The 27,375-nt window shown below is 39.9% G+C and overlaps 1 protein-coding gene across 1 annotated transcript; it reads left to right on the plus strand.

Moving 5' to 3' along the window:
- LOC109912592 (leptin receptor gene-related protein) lies at positions 1–27,375 on the plus strand. The gene is made up of 4 exons (XM_020512022.2): positions 1–122; positions 20,049–20,124; positions 21,760–21,946; positions 24,820–27,375. Exons 1-4 carry the CDS (start codon positions 107–109, stop codon positions 24,934–24,936), a joined length of 396 nt encoding a protein of 131 aa, XP_020367611.1. The 5' UTR covers positions 1–106; the 3' UTR covers positions 24,937–27,375.

Here is a 27,375-nt window from a genome sequence, read left to right on the forward strand (position 1 = left end):
TGCCCTGACTGGTTGTAAGGCGACTGGTTGTAAGGCGGTTGGCTTCGCTGATTGGCCGGCTCCTGGTTGGGGCCGGAAGTGAGTTAGGATTCGGAGCAGCGAGAAGATGGCGGGTATTAAAGGTAGGACCGGGTTTCGCAGTTACGCTGTGTGTTCACTAGGTCCGTCTTCAGTTTGTCAAGCAGCGTGAAAGACACTGCCGCTTGGAAGAGGGCATATTTTTTTCTAGTGATATGGAGTGGGGTTTGGGATCGAAGGCGAAGACATGGGGGAGGGGGGAGAGGATGGGACGGGATGGGATCCTTTTGTGTGAGAACCTAGGGCCGGGTCAGAAGGTCGCATGGCAGAGGAATTTGAGGGAGCCCCTTGAGACAGGTCATTGGGTGTCCCTGGGGAGGACTGTGGTTGGGTGGGGTAGGGAGTTGTTTTGAGAGACGCCCCGGGAGTGAGGGGCTGGGGTTGGTTTCTCTGGCGAATGGGTGACTGTACAAGTGAGTGAGGTATTTGAGGTGAAGGAAGAGGTTGGAGTAGGGTGTGTGAGACCCCTGCAGCGAAAAGGCGAAGTTAAAGATAGTATTAGATTTAAAGGAAAGCCTGACAAGGTTGCACATCTGAGGACTGGGACTGTTGGAGAAACAAGTCGTTCAGACAGCCTTTGGCTCTTTTATTAAAAATATTCAGAGACTTTGCCTCCACTGCTGTCCAGAGCAGAGAGTTCGAAAAGTACCCCACCTTCTGAGAAAAGAAATTCTCCCCATCTCCATCTTAAATGGGAGACTCCTTTAGTTCTAGTTGCAGCCAGAGAAAGAATACTTTGAACGTCCACACTGTAAAACCTCCTCAAATATTATGTATTTCAGCAAAAGCACCCCTAAATCTTCTCAATGCCAATGGATATTGTCCCAGCTTGTCCAACCTTTTTCTCATAAAATACACCCCCTCCCCCAATCCAAGGAAGCAGCTCAATGAACCTTCTCTGAGCTGCTTCTTATGCATTTATTTTCTTTCTCAAATAAGGAGACCAGAACTGCTGTATACTGAAAATGTGGTCTCACTAAAGGCTGTACAACTGCTGCAAGACACTCATCTATATTCTTTTATAGTCCTTGCATAAGCAACAACATTCCACTCTCCTTAATCATCTGCATCTTAAAGTGGAGAACTTCACATTTTCCTGCAGCATATCTTCCAGTGTTTTGCTTACTTACATGATCTATCGATGCCTTTTTGCAGCCTATTTGTGTCCTCTACACAACTTGTCTTTGTATCAGTCAGCAAATTTAGCAACCAAACATTCAATCCTCTCATCCAAGTTATTATGATAAGTTGTAAATAATCAAAGTCTCAGCACTGATCCCTGTGACACTTCACTCATTGCATCTTGCCAATCTGAAAATGACCCATTTGGGCCTAATGTTTTCTGTTAGCTAACGAATCCTTTATCTATCCTATTATGACACCCTCACACCATGAGATTTTAATATGCATAGTAATCTTTGATATAGTGCATGCTTAAAATGTAATCCGCCTGTCACATCTTTCCCCACTCTCCTTGCCAGTTAAAGTCCTTCTGCAGCCTCTCCATCTCCTCCAACATTAGCTGCCCCTGCACTATCTTTGTGTCATTTGCAAACTTAACAACAATGCCCTCGGTTCCTTTGTCCAGATCGTTAAGGTATGACGTGAATAATTGTGGTCCTAACACTGACCCCTGTGGAACTCCAATAGTTACCAGCTGCCATCCTGAAAAAGGCCCCTTCATCCCACTCTCTACCAGTCAGCTGTATCCTCTATCCATGCCAGTACCCTGCTCCTAACCTTGTGGGCTGTTATCTTATTCAGCAGCCTCCTGTGCGGCACCTTGTCAAAGGCCTTCAGGAAACCAAATGGATCATGTTCACTGGCTCCCTTTGTCTAACTCGCTTGTTACCTCCTCAAAGTATTCTAACAGATTTTTCAGGTGTGACTTTCTTTTAACAAAGCCATGCTGACTCAGCCTTATTTTAGCTCACACCTCCGCAATCTCATTCTAAAGAATGGGCTCTAAAATCTTAACAACATCGGAGGTTAGGATAATGAGCCTACAATTTCCCATTTCTGCCTCCTTCACTTCCTAATCAGAGATGTTACATTAGCCATTTTCCAGTTCTATGGGGATCAATTTCTCAGCTATTTCCTTCAGAACCCCTCCGTGTAGTCTACTGGGTGTGGATTATTTATCCATCCTCAGATCTTACAGCTTCCTCAACACCTCCTTAGTGATGGCCACTACACTCACCTCTGCTCCTGACTTTCTTGAAGTTCTCGAGTGCTACCGATGCCTTTCACTGAAGAATAATGCAAAGTACCTATTCATTGCTTTGCCATTTCTTTGTTCCCCATTACTACTTCAACAGCCTCATTTTCCAGCAATCCAATGTCCACTTTTGCCTCTCTGTAACCTTTTACATATCTTTTTAAAAAATCTCTTGCAATCTTCCTTTATATTACTAGCTAGCTTAACCTCATATTTCATCTCCCCCTTTATTGCTTTTTTTTATTGTCCTCTTAGTTTTTTAAAGGCTTCCTAATCCTCTGTTTCCCAATGTTTACATTGTTTGCTTTTATGTGGTCCCTGACTTCCCTTGTCAGCCATGGTTACCTCCTCCTTCCCTAAATATCTGATTCCAACTTCTCTCTTTCAAACTGCAGGGTGAATTCCATCATACTATGGTCACTGTCCCCTAAGGGGTTTGTTCACCTTAATCTCTGTAATCAAATCAAATCAACTCATTACACATTACCAAATCCCAAATTGCCTGTTCTCTAGTGGGCTCCACCACAAGCTGCACCAAAAATTCCCCAAAATTCCAAGCCGCACCAAACATTCCCCAAATTCCTTTTCTTGGGACCCATTACCAACCTGATTTTCCCAGTCCCCCATTATTGTTGCAATAGTGCTTTTCTTACATGCCTTTTCTATCTCCTGATTCATCTTTTTGTCCCACGTCCTGATTACTGCTATGGAGGCTTTTCATGACCCGGATGGGAGTTTTCTTTTCCCTTTTGTGATTCCTTAACTCTACCCCCACCGATTTCTGTGCTTCTGGCCCTATATCTCTTATCAATTTAGTTTCATTTCTTAATAACAAGGCACCCTTGCCTCCTCTGCTCATCTGCCTGTCCTTTTGACAGGGTACATATGCTTGGATGTTTAGTCCCTAGCCCCTTGCAGCTCTGTCTCTGTGATGCCCACAGTATCATACCAGCCAATTTCAGTTTGTGCTAGAATCTCATTTACCTTTGTTTTGTATACTGTGCACATTTAACTACAAACCTTCAGTCCGAAGATAAAGTTTGCCAGTATCTCAGGACTTGTTGGCTTTTATTTCTAGTAATTTTCTCAATACCCTATTCTTGGTGTTGTAATCATCTTAAGTTCCTTTATCCCTTTCACATCTGATTCAGCATTATTTCTGGATAGTCTTTGTACCCTTTTAAAGAGGAAACAGATGCAAATTATTTGTTAATATCATTCATAATTTCCTTGTTTGTCTTTGTTAGGTCCCCAGTCTCATTCTCTAGAGATCTAATGCTCACTTTATCTCTTTGTTTTCAAACCCGTGGGAACTTTTAATCTTAACTGTTATATTTCTAGTCAGTTTTCTTGAGCCCTTAATAATCTTTAGTCACCTGAAGTGTACGTTTTCTGAGTATTCTTAAGCGTCTGCTGTTGTATCTGTACTGACCTATCTCTGAACCTAATTTCACAGTTCACACAATCCAGCTGTCTTCATGCCCTCATAGCTAGCCTTATTAAAGATTAAAATGCTAGTCTTAGATCCATTCTTCTCTCCCTCAATCCTGTTTCATTGTATTTTACCAAATTTAGAATAGCCAGTTTTCTGGTCGGCTGCACAACATGCTGCTCAGAGAAACTGTCCCTAAAGCACTTTATGAACTTATTGTTTAGGCAATCTTTGGCCATCTGATTTGTCAAATTCATGTGTTGATTTATTCAGTATGCATGTCATTATTTGAGGCCAATAATGTCCTGGGAATGGGGATATTGCAGGAGTTTCTCAGGATCATGTCATAGGCTAACTATCTTCGACTGCCTCACTGATAACATTCCTTTTGTTCTTTTTAAAGAATGTATAAACTAAACAAAATGGGTTAGACAGCCTCTGTAACTATTTTTTTAAAGGGATATGTATCAAAATAAAATTAACATGTTATATCCTGGTGTAATGATGCCCCAGCCCCTATGGCACCCATCTGTCTATAGTTGAAGGCACGTTCTTTGCAGGTGGACTACACATGCTTCCACTCCATGCACAGCAGAGTGCGGGTGTAACCTCAAGAGGGCAGACAGTTCAATCCCACAACCTCCACTGTGGCCTAGACGTGTTAATGGTCACCTTGGCCAGTTCAAGCGCAAACCCACAAGACCCTCCAGTCTGCCTGCCCCTCTCTGCAGAAAGTGCTTTTAGATCAGGGGCGTGAGACTGCAATGCAACCAGGATTTTAAAAGCAGTCCCTTTAAATTACTGAATAGGAGCTGCAAACAAAAACAACAAAATATGTGATTACCTCTCTTGTACAGTTCACAGCAACTAGAAATGGCCTAGCACCCAGTGAATCTACTTAAATGTTTTTTTAAATGGGGTTGCTGTGACTTTGGTGTTTGGTGATTGTTCGGTGCAGTTGTGAACTCCTCAGTTACTGAAGCAATCTGTGTCCACATTTTTATGATCCCTGTTAAATCTATAATTTCTTATGATCTAGTTAGGGACCAGTAAATTTTTTTTTTTTTTGTAAAGTATTTGAAATTTCAGGAGTTCAGTAAAAATAACTTACAGAATTATACAGTTTTAAGCAAACGCATGTTTTACAAAAAATATTAGTGTCAACAAAGCTGTCCATTGCTATCTATCTTAAACTCATAACATCCAGAACTAACAGGAGGTAAATGTAAATAAATAGGTAAACTGTGGTTGATCATGTCTACAATTTAATATGCAGTTTGTGACACCAGAAAATGAGTCTCATAAATTATCTCAGCAACTCACCCAGATGTCAGTGATCACTGAGTCTCAAAAATCCTTTAAAATGCTTGTTGTTTTTACAAGGAAAATCACCTCCTCCCTTTACAGTATATTGTCTCTGCATTCCATTGAACAGTCACTCTCATTCAGATGGTCCCAATGCCAGATTGCCTTTCAGTTGCTCAATTATTTCTTCCAAGACTGCAGCCTACTGGATTTTTAAGTCTGCATCCTAGCATCTTATTAATGGCATGATCCATCCACTCGAGTAGACAGTCTCTGCTTGTATCCTTTCTTTGTCCCATCTGTCAGTTCTCTGAGTCTCATCTCCTTAGCAATAAGGAGCTAATGACAGTACTTCAGCTGCTTGGAGCCAACCCTCCCTTTCACATGTTCTTGACTAAATGTTACATGGGTTCTCATTTGCACTCCCCCATCCCAGTGGTTGGTTTTCTTTGATAAGCCGTCTTGCTGTTATGTTAATATTTCTGTCCTTGACACGTGGCAGTGTTCCGCTGAAGCACAACACCAGTTCAAGAGACAGCACCTCACTTTCTGTTGAGACACTTTACAGCCTGTACAGCTGAATATTGAATTTTGCAGCTTCAGAGCCTGATTGCATGACACCTTCCTTCCATTTTTTTTTTGTTCAAATTGCAGCATCCCCACCCCCACAGCTGTGTCTTGTTTACTTTGGTCTCATCAGAGAAGATCCATTTTCTCCATTCCACAAGTTTATGACCATTTTATATCTGTTTCTTTTTTGCTACAGTTAGCAACGCCTTGTCTTTTACACTGGGCTTCCTTACCAACTCTTACCCTCCTGCTCCTCCTCTGCCTGTATCAAAATGTATAAAAACTACCATTTTTCAACCACTTATGGTTCTGAAGACATCATATTGGACTTAAAACGTTAACAGTGCCAGACCTGCGTTTTACCAGCATTTTCTGCACATGTTTAATAAGCACTCCATTAATCTTTTATACTGCACAACTTCACATTTGCTTCCTTTGAGAAATGTGCAATATTACATTCAGGGTCTGTATACACCCTGATGTTTGGATCCCTTTATTGATCAATTTATTTTCCCTTTCTGCAATTATTCTGCCTTTTTCATGTTCTTAAATCTCTGATCACATCATGATGGAATTCTGTGTTCTGGTTGAAAAGGGAGAGCTTTGGTTCTAAAGCAAGAGCTGGCTAAGGTGAACTGTGAAACTAGGATAAAATGTCAGTAGAGTTGAGTGGGAGACTTTTAAGGAGATGTTTTAACAACTTGCAGCAAGGATCTATCCCTGTAAGAAAGTAAGGCACTTTGAGATGGATACATCATCTGTGGTAAAATAAGAAAGTTAAGGATAGTAGTAAATTTGAAAAAAAAACACTGTTCAAATCTGCAAAGATGATTGGGCAGAACAAAGAATGGCTAAAAATGATAATTGAGATGGAAAGCACAGGATGAGAAAAAAACAAATAACAATATGAAAATAGATATTGAGTTTTTTTGCAAGAATTTGACAAGGAAAAGAATAACTAAAGCTAGTGTTGATCCTCCCAAAGACAGAGTATGGGGAATTAATAATGGAAAACAAAGAAATGGCAGAGACTTTGAACAGGTATTTTGTGTCTGACAGTGGAAGACTGAAATAAAAGTTTCAGAAGATAATTGAAAACCAAGTGGAGATAAGGAGGGATGAATTTAAAACAATCACCATCACCAGCGAACAAGTGCTAGGAAAATGATTGGTCCGAAAGGCTGATAAGTCCTCAGGATTAGATGGCTTGCAATCTAAGGTTTAGAAGAAATGGCAACATAGACAGTAGACCCATTGATTATAATCTTTCAGATTCCTTAGATTGTTCCTAATGGTTTAGAAAATAGCAAATGTAAACCCTGTATTCAAGAAATAAAGCAGGCAACAAAAGGCCAATTGCCAATAGCAAGGTTGTTTGAAAATCATGATAAATGCTTAAGAAAGCAAATGTTATTTATTACAGGGGGAACAGAATATGAGTAGGGAAGTTTTTACTCCAGGTCAACAGGGCATTGGTAAGAACATATCTGGAGTACCATCTACAGTTCTTGTCCTTTTTTATTTGAAAAAGATATAATTGTGATATAAATGTTTCGGAGAAATTTCACTGGGCAAGTTCCTGGGATGAAGTGTTTGTCTAAAGAAGAAATGTTGAACGGTTACGCCTATTTCTATTGGTGTTTCGAGGACTGAGACGCAAGATCTTCAGGGCACTAAATGGGTTGGATACTAAGAGAATGTTTCTCCTTCTGCAGGAGACTAAAACTAAGTGATGTAGTTTAAGAATAAGAAACCTTCCTTTAAAGGTGGAGATGAGAATTCTTTTTCTCTCAAATTTTCTTCCCCAGTGGTAGTGGAGGCTGTATCATTAAATATATTCAAGATTAATTTTTCATAGACATGTGAATCAAGGGTTATGGTGTGCAGACAGGTAAGTGGAGGTGAGACTACGACGAGATCAGCCATGATCTTATTGAATGGTAGAGCAGACATGGAGGGCCACGTGGCGTACTCCTGTATCCTCTGTTCTTATGCCTTAACACACACACATTTGCATGAAGTGGCATTTGCTAATTTTCTGCTTACTCCCCCAGTCTGCGTCCTTTTGAGTTTGGTGCATTCTCCACCGTATTAACCAATCCTGTTGCGATATAACTTGCAAATTAAAAGGAGGCTACATTTTATTCTTTTCCAATTCTTTGGTTAAAATGTTGCAATAGTGATGTCAACATGGCCACCTCCAAGACAACTTTCATGCAGAAAGTTTTATGTGTACACATATCCTGCCTCTTGTATCTCAGCCACAATTCAGCCTGTCCTCAGCACCTTCTGCTGTAGTAACATGATTGCCAATTATCAGACAACATTTTCAGAAATATTGTTAAAAGCTTTACCAAAATACAAAACTGGATTACATTATCTCCTTTATTTGTATCTTTTAGTTCATTAAAAACTTATTCTCACGTGACTTCCCTTATATACATCCGTGTTGAATCTTATCACTTGCGTACATTTCCTTTTAAGAACTTCTAATGTTTTCTCTGGTCCTCATGTCAGACTAATGATAGCTGAATACCATTTTCCCCTGCTGTTGCCACCCTGACCGTGAACACATTTTTTTAAAATACAGAATGTTTTGCTTGCTTTTCTGAGAACCTTCATAAAAATAATTCCAGATTCTGTTTTTACTCATCTAATTCCAGTTTTAACAACACACTAAGATAAACCAGATGGGCCCATTTGTTCTGTGTTGCTCTAATTTTTATATTTCTATCTTGACCTATATTTTGGTAAAGTTGGTAATAATACCCATAATATATTTAAAATCATAATTTCTACCATTGTTGTCATCAGAAATCAATTATAATGTGGAACTGTAAAGTTTTCAGGTGGACTACAAAACAGACTTAAAGACACAGATGCAGATTTTGACGTTACAATTTTTTTCTTCTTCACTTGTGGGTGTTGCTGGCTTACCAGCATTTATTGCCTGTCCCTGGTTGCCCTTGAGCAGGTGATGGTGAGCTGCCTTCTAGAACCACCACAGTCCACATGCTGTAGGTTGACCCCACAATGCTCTCAAGGGGAGGGAATGCCAGTATTTTGACTCAGTAACAGTGAAGGAGCAGCAATATATTTCCAAGATCAGATGGTGAGTGGCTTGGAGGTAGTGTTCCCATGTATCTGCTGTCCTTGTTCTAGGTGGAAGTGGATGTGGGTTTGGAAAGATCTTTGGTGAATTTCTGCAGTGTAGCTTGTAGATTGCACAGCAGTGGCCGATGATTTAGGGAGTGCATGCTTTTAGATGCAATGCCAACCAAACAGGCTACCTTGTCTTGGATGGTGTCCAGCTTGTTGAGTATGGTTGGAGCTGCACTCATCTAGACAAGTGGAGAGTATTGTAGGTGGTGGATGGTTTTTGGAGAGTCAGGACGTGAATTACTTGCCGCAGTATTCCTAGCCTCTGACCTGCTTTTGTAGCCACTGGGTTTATGTAGTGAGTCCAGTTGAGTTTCTGTTCAATGATAACCCCCGGGTTGATGATAGTGGGGGAATTCAGTGATGTTAACATCATTGAATGTCAAGAGGCAGTGATTAGATTGTCTCATATTGGAAATGGTCAATGCATGAAATTGGTGTGGTGCAATGTTACTTGCCACTGTTGGCCCATGCCTGGATATTATCCAAATCTTGTTGCATTTAGACATGGACTGCTTCAGGATCTGAGGAGTTGCGAATGGTGTCGAACACTTTGCAAACTTTGGCGAATATTCCCACTTCTGACCTTATGATGGAGGGAAGGACATTGATGAAGCAGCTGAAGATGGTTCGGCCTAGGGCACTACCTTGCAGAAATGTCCTGCAGCTGAGATGACTGACCTCCAACAACCACATCTTCCTATGTGCCAAATATGTCGCCCTACGAGCATGAGAATTTCCCCCCCCTTATCCCCATTGGTTTCAGTTTTGCTAGGGCTCGTTGATGATACATTTGGTCGAATGCAACGTTGATGTTAGGGGTTGTCACTTTCACCTCATCTCTAGAATTCAGCGCCTTTTTCTGTGTTTGAACAAAGGCTGTAATGAGGTCAGGAGCTGGGTGGCCCTGACAGAAACCAAACTGGGCGTCACTGAGCAGGTGCTGCTTCATAGCACTGTTAATGACAACTTCCATCACTTTACTGATGATCGAGAGGAGACTGATGGGTGGTGATTGGCCGGGTTGGATTTGTCCTATTTTTTATGTGTAAGACCTAATTGGACAATTTTCCACATTGTCAGGTAGATACCAGTGTTGTAACTGTACTGGAACAGCTTGGCTAGGGGAGCAGCAAGTTCTGAAGCACAGATCTTCAATACTATTGCCGGAATGTTGTCATATAGCCTTTGGAGTATTCAGTGTCTCCAACCATTTCTTGATATCGCGTGGAGTGAATTGAGTTGGCTGAAGACGGGTATTTATTGATGTTGGGGACCACTGGAGGAGGCTGAGATGGATCATTCACTCTGCACTTCTGATTGAAGATTGTTGCAAATGCTTCAGCCCAGTCTTTTGCACTGATGTGCTGTGCTCTTCCATCATGGAGGATGTGGATGCTTGTGGACCCTCCTTCAATGAGTTGTTTAATTGTCCAACACCATTCACGACTGGATGTGGCAGGACTGCAGAACTTAGATCTGATCCCTTGGTTGTGGAATCGTTTAGCTCTGTCTATCACTTGTTTGACATCCTAGTAGTCCTGTTTGGTAGCTTCATCAGCTTGGCACCTTGCTTTCAGGTATACTTGATGCTGCTGCTGGCATGCCCTCCTGCACTCTGTTGAACCAGGTTTGATACCCTGGCTTGATAGTAATGGTTGAACTGTGTATATGCCAGTCTGAGGTTGCAGATTGTGTTGGAGTACAATTCTGCTGCTGTTGATGACCCACAGTGCCTCATGGATGCCCAGTCTTGAGTTGCTGGATCTGTTTTAGCATGGTGCTAGTGCCACACAATGCGATGGAGAGTATTCTCAGTGAGCAGACAGGACATTGTCTCCCCAAGGACTGTCTGGTGGTCACTCTTACCGATACTATCATGGACAAATGCATCTCCAGCTGGCAGATTGGTGAGGATGAGGTCCAGTATGTTTTTCCCTCTTGTGGGTTCCCTCAGCACAGACCCAGCCTAGTAGCTGTGTCCTTTGAGCTGGTCAGGTCCTAATCAGTAGTACTGCTGCCAAGCCACTCTTGATGATGGACATTGAAATCCCTCACCCAGAGTTAATGTTATGCCCTTGCCACCTTCAGTGCTTCCTCCCAAGTGTTGCTCAACACGAGGAGCACCGATTCATCATCGTAATGAGGACGGTACGTAGTAATCAGTAGGAAGTTTCCTTGCCCGTGTTTTACCTGACTCCATGAGACTTCATGGGATCCGGAGTCACTGAAAAGGACTCTCAAGGTTACTCCCTCCAGACTGTATACCACTGTCCCGCCTCCTTTGCTGTGTCTGTCCTGCTGGTGGACATGACATATCCAGGGATGCTCTTGGTGATGTTTGAGACAATGTCTGTAAGGTACGTTTCTGTGAATATGACTATGTTAGCCTATGTAACCCATCCGCAAAAAAAAAGTTAGTAAGGAGGATTTTGTAAGGTCGGCAGTTTCTGTCATTGTCTTTTCTGGTGTCTAGGTCAATGCCAGGTGGTCTGTCCTGTTTCATTTTTGTTGAGACTTTGTAGTGATTGATACAACTGAGTGGCTTCCTAGGCCATTTCAGAGGGCAGTTGTGAGTCAAACACATTGCTGTGGCTCCAGGGTCACATGTAGGCCAGACCAGGTGAGGATGGCAGATTTCCTCCCCTGAAGGACATTAGTGAGCCAGATGAGTTTTTCCAACAATTGACAATGGTTTCATGGCGATCAATAGATTCTTCCAGATTTTGTTTTTATTGAATTCAAATTCCATCATCTGCTGTGGTGGGATTTGGATCTGGGTCTTGCGAAGATTGACAGAATTTCTGGATTAATACTCTAGCAGTAATATCACTCGGCCATCGCCTCTCCCATAATTTGCTTACATCATAAGCCATTATAGTTTAATTTTTATGAGACTCTTAGTTTAGCAAATCAAATCGGATCCACCATTTTCCACAATAGACCTGTAAGAAATCAAATTTCATCACTGTATTAGAATCAAAATGAAGTTTGAAAGAACAAAATTTATGGCTGTATACTTTGGGTCCTTTTGCGATTCAAAATTAAGATACGTCTATATGTGCTTCTTGTTTCATTCTCTTTGCTCATGCATCTGCCAACTTTTTTCTACTATAAATTTCTGTATGAATATATTCCACAAACAGTTGTTTATTTCCTTGTTGTTTGAAGAACCTTGGTGTATATAATTTAGCAGCTGCATTCATTACAGTGACTATATTTTAAGAACATCTTTCATAAGCTGCAGTCACTTTGGAATGTCCTGGAGTTGTGAAAGACCACATAAATACATTTTTTTTTTACTCTGCAATCGTTTTCTCCAACTGAAATTCTAAAATGCTAATTAAGGGCGAACATATAAAAGTACACATGACTAAATTCATGTACTTAAATTGAGTACAAAAGAAGAAACACCACTAATCAGAAAATCATAGATTTTTCCACATCCGTGAAGTGTATTAAGCTGATAAAATGTACACTTTTATTTTAAGAAAATGAATTGAAAGTAACTAAAGTCTCAGTCACTTATCTCAAACCAGTGAATATCAAGTGGAAGGTTGCACTTGAGTTTTAAAAATGTAGTATCAGAAACATTAAAAAAGAGGCAAGTGGACATATTCGACTAGTTGTTCCAGCACTGTTGTTTATTGCTGCCAGACAGACCATAAAAATGTGTTTGGCAGTTAGTTTGTTTGAGGCCACCATCTCTTTAGTGGTTCTGAGGTTTGGGCACAAAAATGAAAGTCCATTGCCAAGTCCTGGCTCAACCCTTCTTCTCCTTTCGTCATAAAGCCATATGTTACTATGTCCTAATATTTATTTCACGAGCATGCTAATAAGGTGAGCCTTTCCCAAGTATCCCTCTTAATTTTTTTTTAGAATATGATCTGATTGTTTAAGTGGAATACAAAAAGGAATTCTTAAGCATCAGAGAAGTTTGGAAAGGCAAAGGCTTTTTTTTTTCTGAATCATTATGCTTCACTGCACTTTGTTCCTATTGAGACTAAAACTTGGCAAATTCTTGATTAATGTTAGAAAAACACAGTGCTGGAAATACTCGGCAGATCTGGCAGCATCTACAGAGAGAGGAAAAACAGTTAAATTTTCAAATCTGTGAACATTCTTTAGAACTGGGAAAAGTCAGAGATAATAGGTTTCAAGCTAGAGAAAGGGATGGTCAATGATAAGATAGACGGTAGAGGTGATTAAATACAAAGGTTTCATGGTGCAAGGGCAAAGGGAATGGTATCAGGAAAGCAAAAAAAAAAAAAAAAATCTGTCTAGAGATGATGTGAATGGTAGCATTGTGAACAGTTGTTCAGTGTCTTGATTGTTAGTTGGACACTAGATGGTACTGCAGTATTTTCTCTCTCTAACATACAGTTCTTCAAAAGCCATATTTTTCTTTGCTCAAATCTGTGGATATTTATAATATTAAAGAAGCACTCTAGGAAAACTCAGACAAGTCCTCTTTGGTGTGAAGCACAGTTGCTTTCAGTTGCTTTCTGTTTCTTGTCTCATTCACATTTAATCCCCATTACTTTTTTTTCCATTAGTGGTTATTCAGTTTGTGTGAGACTACTGGCGTGGGAACATCTGAATTCACATTTTTTTAAGAGTACTATAAATTCTTGAAGGGAATATATATGACAGGTGTAGTCTGAGAGTAGCATTTTTTTTTTGGCTTTCCTCTGTTTCCCTTACCTGCACTTTTTTTTTAATTTTCTCATCTTCTGGCTTAGCTTTGGCTCTACTATAATGAGAGGTCCTCCTGCATTTCACACTTCACCTGTATAATTTCCCCAAATTTGACAAAATGCAAACCATTGGATGTAATTTGCATTTAAAATTCCTCGGTATAAATTGAGTTTCCTCAATCTTCGGTGCTAATTCTCAAAGAGTTGATCTAGAAGCAGACCACGCCAACAGAACGAACCACAGCACCAGATAGGATTACTACAGCCTATCTGTGCCTTTGTTAAAACTGCCTATTTTCACCTCTGCCAGCATTGCCTGGCTCTATCTCTGCCAGTGCTGCTGTATTGAGTCCTTGATGTCCGAGTTTCCAACCTCCATAAATTCAACAGCATCCAAAACTCAAAAGTGTTTGTATCCTAACTCACCCCGAGTCACCCTGTTACTGTCTAATTTTACCAATTTATGCATCTCTTATTTAATCCATTCATTGTTGGTGGTCACGCTTTAAACTATTAAGGATCTAAACTCTAGAATCCCTTTGTTAAAACTTTCTGTCTCTCTTTCCCCCAGAAGACATTCCTTCAAACATGTTTTGATGACCAAACTTTTGGTGATTATTGTGTAATCTCCCCTTATGTAACTTATTATTCAGAATGCAACATTTTGTAATGTTAAGGATGCTACATAAATGCAAGATGTTGTTATTATCATAGTTTCTATATTTCTCACAATCAGCAGGGGTATGTCATTTAACCCTTTCAACCTTCCCTGCCATTCAATATGACCATGGCTGATCTTCCAACTCAGTGCCCTGTTTTTGACCTTGCCCTGTACCCTTTGATTTCTTTAGCCCTAAGAACTCTATCTAATTCCTCCTTGAAAGGATTCAGTGTTCTGGCTATAACTGCTTTCTATGCCAGAGAATTGTATAAACCCAGTGTTCTCTAGGTGAAGAAAGTTGTCCTCAATCCTAAATGGTCTGCTTCATATCCTTAGACTGTGACCCCTGGTTCTGAACCCCCCCAGTCATTGGAAACAACCTGCTTCCAAACTCCAATGCATACAGTTCTAACCAAACTAGTCGCTCTTCGCATGTTAGTCCTGCCATCCCAGGAATCGGTCTGGTAAACCTTAGAACATTCTTCCTCAAATAAGGAGACCAAAACTGCACACAATACCTACATGTGGTCTCACCAAGGCCATGTTCAATGGCAGCAAGATATCTCTGCTCGTGTACTCGGATCCTCTCGCTGTGAAGTTCAACATACCGTTTGCCTTCTTCACCACCCTGCTGCGCCTGCATTCTTACTTTCAGTAACTAGTGTACAAGGACACCCAGGTCTCATTGCATCTCCTGCAGTGATCACAGTCTTGGTCACCATTACACAGGTTTTATATTACAGGTTTCATTTTCTGAATGTAAATTCCATCAGCTGCCATAGTGAGATTTGTACGCGTTCTCCACAGCATTAGCAATAGCCCTGGATTACTGTGGTGCAACATAACCACAATTTCACTGTCTCCTTTAATTGACCCCACTTCCGAAATTTGAGGAGGCTCCAGACATTAAGCTGGATTTTTGGGGGTGCAAGAATGCTCATTGGTGGGTAAAATAGCACTTGAATTTTCTTTTAATTTATTAAGAAACAGATTACTTTGCTTTTACATAGTTATTTTAGATATTTAAATTGGATTATTCACAAATGATGGATTAGACACTCCTACTTTGTTCTGGAACATAGAACATAGAACAGTACAGCACAGTACAGGCCCTTTGGCCCACGATGCTGTGCCGACCTGTTATCCTACTAAGATCAATCTACGCTGCATACCCTACGTTTTACTATCATCCATGTGCCTATCCAAGAGTCACTTAAATCTAAAGTATCTGAGTCCATACCACTGCCAGCAGCGCATTCCACATGCCCACTACTCTCTGTGTAAAAAAAAAAAAACAAACAAACAAACCTACCTCTGACGTCACCCCTATACCTTCCTACAATCACCTTAAAATTATGTCCCCTCATAATAGTCATTTCCGCCCTGGGAAAAAGTCTCTGACTATTCACTCTATCTATGCCTCTCATCATCTTGTAAACCTCTATCAAGTCACCTCTCATCCTTCTTCGCTCCAATGGAAAAAAAGCCCTAGCTCCCTCAACCTTTCCTCCTAAGACCTGCCCTCCAGTTCAGGCAGCATCCTGGTAAATCTCCTCTGCACCCTCTCTAAAGCTTCTACATCATTCCGAGAATGAGGTGACCAGAACTGAACACGATATTCCAAGTGTGGTCCAGAGTTTTATAGAACTGCAGCATAACCTCACGGCTCTTAAACTCAATTCCCCTGCCAATGAAAGCCAACACACCATACTCCTTCTTTACAACTCTATCAACTTGGGTAGCAACTTTGAGGGATCTATGGACGTGGACCCCAAGATCCCTCTGTTCCTCCAGACTGCTGAGAATCCTGCCATTAGCCCTGTATTCTGCATTCAAATTCGACCTTCCAAAATGAATGACTTCACACTTTTTTCTGGGTTGAATTCCATCTGCCACTTCTTTGCCCAGCTCTGCATTCTGTCAATGTCCCGTTAATACCTACAACAGCCCTCCACGCTGTCCACAACTCCTCCAACCTTGGTGTAATCGGCAAACTTACTAACCCACCCTTCCACTTCCTCATTCAAGTCATTTATAAAGATCACAAAGAGCAAAGTTCCCGAACAGATCCCTGTGGAACACCACTGGTCACTGAGCTCCAGGCTGAATACTTTCCATCTACTACCACCCTCTGTCTTCTATTGGACAGCCAGTTCTGTATCCATACAGCCAAATTTCCCTGAATCCCATGCCTCCTTACTTTCTGAATGAGCCTACCATGTGGAACCTTATCGAATGCCTTGCTAAAATCCATATACACCACATCCACTGCTCTACCTTCATCGATGTGTTTTGTCACATCCTCCGAGAATTCAGTAAGGCTTGTGAGGCATGACCTGCCCCTCACGTAATATAAAACTTGTGTAATGGTGACCAAGACTGTGATCACTGCAGGAGGTGCAATGAGACCTGGGTGTCCTTGTACACTAGTTACTGAAAGTAAGAATGCAGGCACAGCAGGGTGGTGAAGAAGGCAAACGGTATGTTGACCTTCACAGCGAGAGGATCCGAGTACACGAGCAGAGATATCAAACTGTGCTTTTCCAAATAATCATAAATGCTATCTCTCAGAATCTTCTCCAATAACTTGCCCACCACAGAAGTAAGACTGACCGGTCTGTAATTTCCAGGATTATCCCTATTCCCTTTCTTGAACAAGAGAATGACATTTGCCACCCTCCAATCTTCCGGTACTACTCCAGTGGACAGTGAGGACGTAAAGATCATTGCCAAAGGAGCAGCAATCTCTTCCCTCACTTCCTGTAGAAATCTTGGGTATATACCGTCTGGCCCAGGGGACTTATCTATCCTCATGTTTTTCAAAATTTCTAGCACATCCTCCTTCCTAACATCAACATCACAGATATTACCTTCAGGGGAGGCAGTGGCCTAGTGGTAGTATTGCTGGACTGTTAATCTGGAGTCCCAGATAAGGTTCTAGGGACCCGGGTTTGAATCCTGCCAGGGCAGATGGTGGAATTTAAATTCAATAATTATCTGGAATTAAGAGTCTAATGATGACCATGAATCCATTGTCGATTTGTTGGAAAAACCCATCTGGTTCACCAATGTCCTTTAGGGAAGAAATTGCCATCCTTACCTGGTCTGGCCTACATGTGACTCCAGACCCACGGCAATGTGATTGACTCTGACTCTGAACTGCTGTCTTGGCAGTTAGGGATGGATAATAAGTGCTGCCTGGCCAGCGACACCCTCACCCTGTGAATGAATAAAGAAAAAAATTGCAAATGAGTTTGAGTAGAAGCTGGGGTGGTGAGCTGGTCTCAAAAAAAAAGCTGTGTTTATACCTAGATTGCAATTGTGCCCAAAGTGAATATTCTACCCCAAGCAGACTATTCACTTGCTATTGAACAGTACGTTTGTCCAGTTCTTGTTTAATGTCCATTTTGCACTTTTCAGCAGAGATCATTGTATAACGATGCAATGTCAGGTTTTGAAGATGAGTCATAGAATACCTAAAGCCCAGATACAGGCCTTGGACTTGAAACGTTTACTCTGTTTCTCTCTTCTCAGATGCTGCCGGACCTACTGAGTTTCTTCAGCACTTGGTTTTCAAACAGTTCTTGGGATATGTGGGCCCTGTATTTTCTCAATTTTTCAGTCAGAAGGTACACAGCTCAGTGCAGGACCAAGTTGTATGGATTAATGAGTGTCTACATATTGGCCTCCAAGGCTTTTTAAAAAGAATTGTGTTGCAGTTGTTCCGTCCTGGTCTTCAGACTGGCCCAGTGTGCTTAATGAATCACCCCCTATTGAAGTAGGTTCCTGCTCAGCAGCAAATATCCAAAAGTTGGATAATGGACACTGAATCTGTTTTGTCATTGTTACTTAAGAGTATTAGGATAGCTTCCTGCTCTTCACATTCTGTCATATCCATTCCAACCACCTGAACAGACAGAATGGAGCTCAGTCTGTTGTTTCATCTGAAAGGTGAGCAGGTTAAATTGTGGCAAAAGACTTTTGATGTCGGGGAGTATGAGGTTTGGCCCAAGAAAGATTGAAGAATGGTCTGATTCAGGTGCTTGACTTGATAAAAGGATTTGATACTGTAAATACAGAGAAACCATTTCCTTGGGTGAGGAGTTCCAGAACAAGGAGATGCAATTTTAAACTGAGAGCTCAACCATTCAAGAGTGAAATCACGAAGCAGTATGGAATACTCTCCATTTGGTGCTTGTGCCTGCTGAGTCTTTTGAAATTTTCAGGACTTCTCTTGAGAGAACTTCATTTGATAAAGATATCAAGTGATATGGATCAAGAGCCAGTGTAGACATGATGGACCATATGACTTCATTCTGTATGTTTCTGTGATACTAAATGAAGTTGAGTATAGTTCCATCATAATCTAACTGAATGATACAACACATTTAATGGACAAATTATCTTTCATTTTCCTACCAAACAATGCAAATTTTCCTCCGTGCTCTACTGAAGTATTCATTTAGATTTTATGTTCCAGCTCTGGAGGGAGCTTGGAATCACAACCTTTGGACACAAGCATGAGCACTCCCACTGGGTCAAACTTAGAACTTCTGTCCTGAATTAGCTAATGCAAGAGAGATGTTGCAAGTCGTTTTGACACCTCTAATTTGGAGAAGGGACAGGGATTGATTCTGACTCTAGTTGATTTGCAATTTACTCTGATGGGTGGAGATGAGGGTTACATTGAGAAGCATGGAGTTTAGGAGTATTCAATGAGGGACAAAATAGAGCAAGTCAAACCACTGGCATAGGGGAGGCGATGGCCTAGTGGTATCATCTCTGGACTGTTAATACATGGACCCAGATAATGTTCTGGGGACCAGGGTTCAAATCCTGCCTTGGCAGATGGTGGAATTTGAATTCAATAATTATCTGGAATTAACAGTCTAATGATGACCATTGTCGATTGTTGCAAAAACCCATCTGGCTCACTAATGTCCTTTAGGGAAGGAAACTGCCATCCTTACCTGGCCTGGCCTACATGTGACTCCAGACCCACAGCGATGTGGTTGACTCTGACCTGCCCTGTGGGCAATTTGGGATGTACAATAAATGCTGCCCATCCAGCGACGCCCTTGCCCCGTGAATGAATAAAGGGAAAAAAGAGAGTCATTGTCACTTCAGGTTAGTGAGTTTGGGATAGTTAGGCATTAGAAAATCTGCCATACTATGAACAAAGCAAACTGAATCCCCCAGAGTTAACTTTGTTTCTGACAAACAGTCTGATCGACAGAGATGACATGGAGTTTACACTAATCACTCAATGGAAAGATGGGTAACCAGTTCCCTGTGGACCAATTGGAATGTGATGCTGCTTCAAATCCATACATTTAATACAGATTGATAGAAGACATCTGCTCTGGAATATTGCTAATACAGTTAAAATAGAAACTGAATGAAATAACATGAAAATGGTCAACGGCAAAACAGTTACACAGTGTACCTTGGTGGAAGGCCAGGTTTATGTGAAAGCTATCGGCAAGATTTAAAAAAGCAAGGAAATCAAAGAAAGTTAATTGTTGCTAACGTGGGTTCCAAAAAAGTTTATAGCTTTCAAGAAATTCCTTGTAAGTTATGGAATTCCAGTTTTAGGAGGCTGAGAAAAAAAATGAGTTCGGACAAGAGATGAGTCAATAGCCTCTATTTCAGTATAGGGAGGAGGAAGGGTGTGCAGGAAGAACAGAAAAAGAAGGAAAATTGTGGCAATACAAACTGTTGTGTTTGTAATAAAACAAAATGCTATTGAAAGCTGTGATGAACAAAGAAGTGGTAGTTGAAAGAAGAATTAACACTCTTGCAACAAACTACTTCATTTTGTTAAGCACAAGGAATAATAACTCAGCCCCATTACTGGAGGTAAAATATTTCTAATAGTGTACTGGTACAATACTACTATAACTTGCTCTTTTCTCACTTTTATTGCAGCTCTGGTTGGCTTATCTTTCAGTGGTGCCATAGGTCTAACCTTCCTCATGTTAGGCTGTGCCCTTGAACAGTATGGGTAAGATTCTTTTTTAATGAGTAAAAACCAGTTTGTTCAAGAAAATCTTGATATTTAATGCACAGAATGGGCAGGTCTTTGGAAATAGTTCAGTACTCTTTTTGTTTTATTGCTTGCCATCCTACTGTTCGATCATTTACCACTCTGCTGCTGTTGCTTCTCTGGCTTCAAATATGCAGGGAAAATAAAGCCAAAAACAACCTAGTGTTGGTCGCCTCGTAAGCTTAATGTTTATTTTCAAAACATCAAAAACATTCCAATAACATGCAGTTTCTGATTTGAATGTGTGTAATGCTGAAAATCCATGGTGCAAGTCTCTAACTTTAGCAACCAGAGGTCAGGGAAGAGAGCGGAGGGGTGAAAAACAACCAGAGGTAGTGATTCCTATTTACTAGTTAGTGAACGCTTCTCAATGTTAAGTCATAATATTAGGGAGATTGGCTTTTCCTTATTACAGGGGAAATGAGGAGCAGTCTTGTAAAAGTAGGGGCTGGATTCTGATAGCAATGAGATAGATGCCTTGGAGAGTAGCAGCACCTTGATGATAGTCCAAGGCCTGGGAACCTAGAAGAGCGAATTATGAAATCTGGTCAATGGCTGAAATAATGGGCGATTTGTTTTAGATCTGTGTGCATTGGGAAGGGTGATTCAAGATTTTCACAAATGTTGTGGTTGAAGAACACTGCAAATGCTCTGATATCTAACATGTTTGGGAGACAAAACCGGTCCAAACAGAACTAGTGGTAGGAGTGGGGAGATTTGACAGTAGGGAGCATTAAAGGGGATTGACTGTGGTAGGACTAATGGGCTACTGGGAGTTACCAATATTTGAAGTTTGTAGGGGTTGGTGAGTGTAGTCAAAGTGTAGCAGTTTTGTGAAAAATGGAACCCAAACTGCCGGTTTCAGAACCTTCCTAACAATCGCATTTGTCCATAACCAGTTTCTAGCTCCTATTACACCACCTTGCTTTCTCCACTATTGGTGAATTCTTGTGCTCTCTCCTGTTCATTTTGGTTAGCATTTTGTTCTGTTCTGCTGTCCTATATCCCTCTCCCTTGCCCTGCTACGGGCCTTCCCTTCCATTTTTGAGTTTAAAGTTTCAGAACATCCCTTGTGCATCCAACCAAAAACAACTTCCTGGTTGGCAGAACATTGGAAGCAATGTTACACAAGGGACTTCTGTCAGGGAGCTAGAACTCTCAAGGGATGTAGAGGAAATTTAGTCTTAAATAAACAGATGCTTGGAAATCACCAAATGGAAGGTGAAACATTACCATTACCAGATTCCTTGTTAATGCTTTTATATGCTGCCAAAGTGAGAATTTATTTCAGTGCAACTTTCTATTACCTTTTTCCTACTGTCTGCAAGTTTTCAAACCAAAGCGTCTTACTTAATTGCCTCATGTTTTATACCAGCTTGCAACATTGTTTACATTGTGTCTATTAACTTGGGTACCTCTGATCAAGCATTATTAGCTTTGTTGACAGTTTTCTGAAATGGCTGTGGGATAACATTAAGTCCTGCCTCCATCAGAGACATACAAATGTCTGTTCTATTGGAGTTTATTGTTAGGCTTTTAACAATAATCTTGCCATTTTAATTGTGCTCTCTCTCATTTTTAATCCCTCCACAGTGTTTACTGGCCATTGTTTGTGCTGATCTTTTACTTCCTGTCGCCCATTCCAAGTTTTATTGCACGAAGATTGGGAGATGACACTGATGCAGCGAGCAGTGCTTGTCGTGAACTTGCATACTTCTTCACTACAGGAATTGTTGTTTCTGCCTTTGGGCTCCCAATAATTCTTGCTCGAGTTTCAGTGGTAAGTTTTTAGTCAAGTACCAACCACCATATGCCGTCTTATTTAGTTTTAACATTTACTAGTGGGTTTTTCCCCCACGTCCAAAGTAGACTACTCTGGATGTTAATTATTTGTTTTAAATTTTGAAAATAGAGTCTGTAAATTATTAAATTCTATCAGAGGCAAAAAAAAGAACAGTTAATGAAACACAAGATAGAGGGTGTTCCAATAACTAGTTGTCCAAAACCACATCAATTTAATTCCCCTGTCCCAAGTGACGAATCGTTTCTCTGACTGAGAAAGAGAGAGAGTTTTAATTGTTTGTAGCCCTTTGCAAATTTGTGAGCACCCTGGTCCACTACACATGTGAATAGTCACATGGGAATTTGATAATGTGACGACAATGAAGATCTGACTCGAACAAAGAAAGAATTAGGTGCTGAATATTTCTCGCTCCAAGATGATCAGAAGGAAAAGGAGCAGGGATAATGCTGGAGAGGGAAGATGTCTTAGAGGTAACTGGAAAATCATTGGACTCAATGTAAACTTCTTTCTCTTTCACAGATGTTGCCAGATTGCTGAATTACTCCAACACTTTATGCATTTGTTACATATGAAATGTTTACGTTATTATATACTATAATTCAAAATGATAATTAAAATTGTCACTATCCAGCAATGTTCTTCCTTCCTTTGGATCTGAAGATTATCATTTGGGTAATATAAATAGCAGTTTATATAATCTGTTTGTTGACTCAAAAATGCTTCATTATACAGTCAGAAAGGTCTTCACAGAAAAAGGGCCTTTTGGTCTATTGAGTCTGCGCCAGTTGGAATCAACTGCCTAACTATTCTCATTCCCATTTACCAGCACTTGGCCCATAGCCTTGTATGCTTTGGCATCGCAAGTGGACATCCAAATACTACTTGAATGTGATATGGTTGCTGCTTCCATCACCCTACAGGCAATAAATTCCAGATTTCCGTCGTCATCTGGGTGATTTTTTTTAAATCATTTTCCTTTCATCCCCGAAAAACACCTTGCCCCTAACCTTGAGTCTGTGCGACCTTGTCATTGATCCCTCCATTAAGGGGAACTGTTCCTTCTCATTTAAGCCCTTTGTAATTTTATATATCTCAATCATGTCTCCCACAGTCTCCACTGCTCCAAGGAAAATATCCCAATCTACTTAGTCTTTCTTCATAACTGAAATTCTCCTGGTAAACATCTTGGTAAATCTTCTGTACAGATTGACCCGTGCAATCACATCTATCCTATAATGTGGGTTCCAGAATTGCATACAATATTCTAGCTGTGACCTAACCAACATTTTTCAGCTTAACCTCCCTGTTCTTAAATGCTATTCCTCAGGTAGTAAAGGCAAATATCCCATATGCTGTCTTAACCACGTTATCTACCTGTCTTGGTACTTTAAGAGACTGGATACACACCAATGTCTCTCTGACTCTCGGTATATCCCAGGGTCCTATCATTCATCGTGTATTTCCTTGTTTATCTTGCGGTAGTACATCACCTCACTTGTTCGGATTGAATTCTATTTGTCACTGACGAGCCTGTCTGTGTCTTCCTGTAATCTAAGGCTATCCTCAATGTTTAGCATCCCAACCGTTTACAGAGTCATAGTCATAAAGCATGGAAACGGACCCTTTGGTCCAACCAGTCCATGCTGAACATAATCCCCATGCTTTGGTATCATTTGTGAGTTTACTGACCAACCATCTCATTCTCGGACCTAAATCTTGTGTACATACTACAAACAGTAAGATCCTTGGGCATCCCACTGGACACAGGTTTCCAGTTACAAAAATTCCCCTTGATGATCACTCTCTGTTTCTTGTCACTTAGTCAATTTTGAATCAAGTTAATCAAATTTCCTTAGATCCCACGGGCTCTTGTGTTTGCCATCAGTCTCTTACGTTGGACCTTATCAAAAGCCTTGCTGAAGTACAAATGGACTGTGTCGAATGCGTCGCCATCATCTACACACCTGGTTACTTCTTTGAAAAATTCAATTAAGTTGGTCAAACATAACCTCCCCTTTGCAGAATTTTGCCACCTGTTCTTGATTAGTCCCAGATTCTGTCCCTGAGTCATGGGGAAACTATTGGAAGCAGTTCTGAGGTTAGACTGAATGGCCTGTAGTTTCCTGGTTTATCCTTTTGCTCACTTTGTTAATATTGGTACCACATTGGCTCTCTTCCAGTCCTCTAGCACCTCTCCTGGGGCCAGAGAGGAATTGAAAATGATTGCCAGCATCCCTGCTTTTTCCTCCCTATGTCACTCAACAGCCTGTGAGACATTTCATCTAACCCTGAAATTTATCTACTTTTAAGCCTGTCAGACCACGTAGTACCTCCTCTGTGTCTGTGTTAATTTCGTTAAGGAGATCATGGTCCTTCTCCCTGATTTCTATACCTACGTGATCCTTCTCATTAGCAAATACCAAGACAAGTATTCACTTAGAACCCTACCCACTGTGGTCCTTAATGGGCTCCCCTCTTTCCCTAGTTATTCTTTTATCCTCATGGTACTTGTGAAATAATTTTAGATTTTCGTTTATTTTACCTGTCATTATTCTTTTATGCCCTCTTTTTGTTCCCTTAATTTGCTTGTTAAATTTCCCTTGCACATTATATACTTCTCTAGGGCTCCTGCTGTTTTGAGTATTGGAATTGGTTCCTTCATTATGGAAAGCCCTCCAAGGGGCTGTAAGAGAATATAACCCAGCCAGAACATAATGACAACCTTGCAGGCAGCATACAAAATACTTTTTAGTCTTATTAAATGGTCATATTGTAGAAGGAGACAAATAATGTAAGAATTTTAGTCAGGCCATCATGTTGAGATTTTTAATCTCTGTTCCATGTTTCAGATCCAGTGGGGAGCCTGTGGACTCGTGCTGGCAGGCAATGCAGTAATCTTCCTCACCATTTTGGGCTTTTTCTTAGTATTTGGTAGAGGTGATGACTTTAGCTGGGAACAGTGGTAGTAGATTTGATGACCCTTTGGCATTGAAACTGAATTGTATTATTAAAACTCCAAACTTAAAGTGCAGTATACAACACTATTTTTCGATGTTGTGTTTTCAATTAACTGTAAACATTAAGAAGTAAAGTTCATGACTGTATTTTAGAGATTTCATTACCTGGGGCTTCACCAAGCTGTCTCTTCTCCAAAATGGCAATTTTACTTGAACTGAAAATGGGAAAATGCAAATAATTGCTTGTACAGTCCAGTGAAAGAAATTACTCACATGGGGTGTGATCACACAAATCCACAACATTTTACTTTTTGTATTTTGTGGTGATAATGTTACAATTTTGAGCAGAAAATTGTCCCTAAGTCGCTTCTAAATCTTTGCCCATTTCAGTTTCATTTTTAAAGTTATAGTTTACTTAATGCATTGTATAAATAAAAAAATTGATGAGTCATGATGTGTGATCAATGTTGCATGCATGCAGTTGTAACAGGCTTGAAATTTATTTGATTAGCCCACCCTGGGCTGCCTCTCTTTAGGTAAAGGAACACCCATTGATCAGTGTTGACTTGGTAACACATTTTTCAGGGGTGCATCTTTTAACCTTAATATATATCCTAGTGTTAAAACCTTTTACAATGCACCTTATGCGGCAATATACGTAATTTCCAGTGAATAGAATGCTCGTATTTAGTCCTTTAGAAGGTCCCATCTCTGCCATTTTGAATGCTTGTGGAAAGATTCTAATGCTTTAAAAACCAGATTGTATTAGAAAACAAAATGCAGTGCATCTTCAATCCCCAGGAAATGTTTCTTTATCAGTTATGCGCTAGTCAAAGGGCTTTTTATGTTCAGAAATTGAAGCATTAAAAACAATACTACTGGACATTTTTGCTATTGTATTAGCAAAATGTCCTACCCTTTCTCATACTGACTCCTATTTTGAAGAGTGATTTATTTGGCTGAGTTCAGATCTTTATCATTTTGGCTGTATATCTACATTAAATTAAACCATCTGTTTTAAGAATGTACTTAATTCAAGCACCTGAAATTTATGTGAAGGAGTTATGAAAATGGACACCTTGCATTATGAAGTATTTGCAAATTGAGATAATTTGGCAGTGAATTATAGATGATATACAATTCTGCATTTGTATGATATGTCCCCTTGACAAATGGTTCAATTTTAGCATTAAGCCAAGCTGAAAGAACTACATATAGATACAACTTTGAATACAGTACTTACGGTTTTGCATATTTGCTCAAAACATTGCTATCATATGTTTGTCAGTTTGGATAAATGGAATAGCATTTACTATGTTTTTTGTTTCAACTTTGCTTTTTAAAATAGAACAAAAGAAAAATTACATTTAAATCATGTGGGCACTTAAACGATTACTGCATTTGCTTTCTCATTTTCTAGAATGACCTGATAACTTGTAACCTAGACCAAGTAATGTTCTTTTCAGGAAGCTTTGACCACTCAGTTTCACAATATGGTATAACGTGCATCTAATTATCAAAGGTGAGAGTTAGATGAATGCCGAATATATTTGCATGATATTTCTGTTATTTTAATGGGGGTGTTGAATGACTTTAATAAAAACAGAACTGTGGTCAAAGTATGTATTTTTTGTTTCATGTATTAATATTGCCAACAGTAATTTCTGGCCTTGCCTTTTAAAATACAACCAAAATTAATTGGGGTAAAACATTCTGATATGAGTTACATTTTCTATTATTCTATTATTTTTGTTTCCTTTAATGTCTTTAAGTAATAGTCCTTTTTTACTAAGTTAGTTGAATTGTAAATTGAACTTTTACCAGATATTAATGCCCATTGGGAATGAAATAATGTGTACCCTAAATAATGGCCTTTGGTTATGGCTTATATGAAATAAAAGACAAGCCTAAAATTATAGTTTATAAAATAGTTGGCACTATTATTTTGTATGTTGACAGATCTCTACTCAATTTCTTGCCTTCAGATTGCTTTTACTAAATATTGCGTTTGGTTGGAAAACAAATCTGTTAAATTTAACTTTCCCCTTTTGTGCAATTGGTATAAAGCATTCTAGAAAGGCATATTGGTTACTGATCTTTTCAAAATAAAAACTTTTTGAAATTATTTGACAAATTTATTTTTTTTAAAGGAGTTGAGCTATTTTTGGGAGGAGGATACTTTTTGTTAAATATTGTTCCTTTGGTTGAAATTTATTCTAACTGTGGGAACATAGTAAACTTCAAACATCGCAAACTACTTTTAAACTTTTGTATGTGAACTGTTTACTGAATGTTATTGTCAATAAGTTTTCAATACTTTTTTCACTGTATACAATGTAAATTAACAAACTAATCGTAAAACTATATTAATTAGGTTGTCTGTAGTTTATTTCTAAATAGTTTTATGTTTTGATTTAAATATATGTGAATAAAGTACAAACATAGACA

The sequence above is a fragment of the Rhincodon typus genome, chromosome 10 (assembly GCF_021869965.1).
Source record: "Rhincodon typus isolate 14 chromosome 10, sRhiTyp1.1, whole genome shotgun sequence".
Classification (NCBI taxonomy): domain Eukaryota; kingdom Metazoa; phylum Chordata; class Chondrichthyes; order Orectolobiformes; family Rhincodontidae; genus Rhincodon; species Rhincodon typus.

Bases quoted from the DNA above. Each gene is read 5' to 3' on its own strand.
- LOC109912592 (XM_020512022.2), top strand. The intron at 20,125-21,759 runs GTAAGATTCTTT...ATCCCTCCACAG, and splicing joins TGTGCCCTTGAACAGTATGG to TGTTTACTGGCCATTGTTTG. The intron at 21,947-24,819 runs GTAAGTTTTTAG...TCCATGTTTCAG, and splicing joins TTCTTGCTCGAGTTTCAGTG to ATCCAGTGGGGAGCCTGTGG.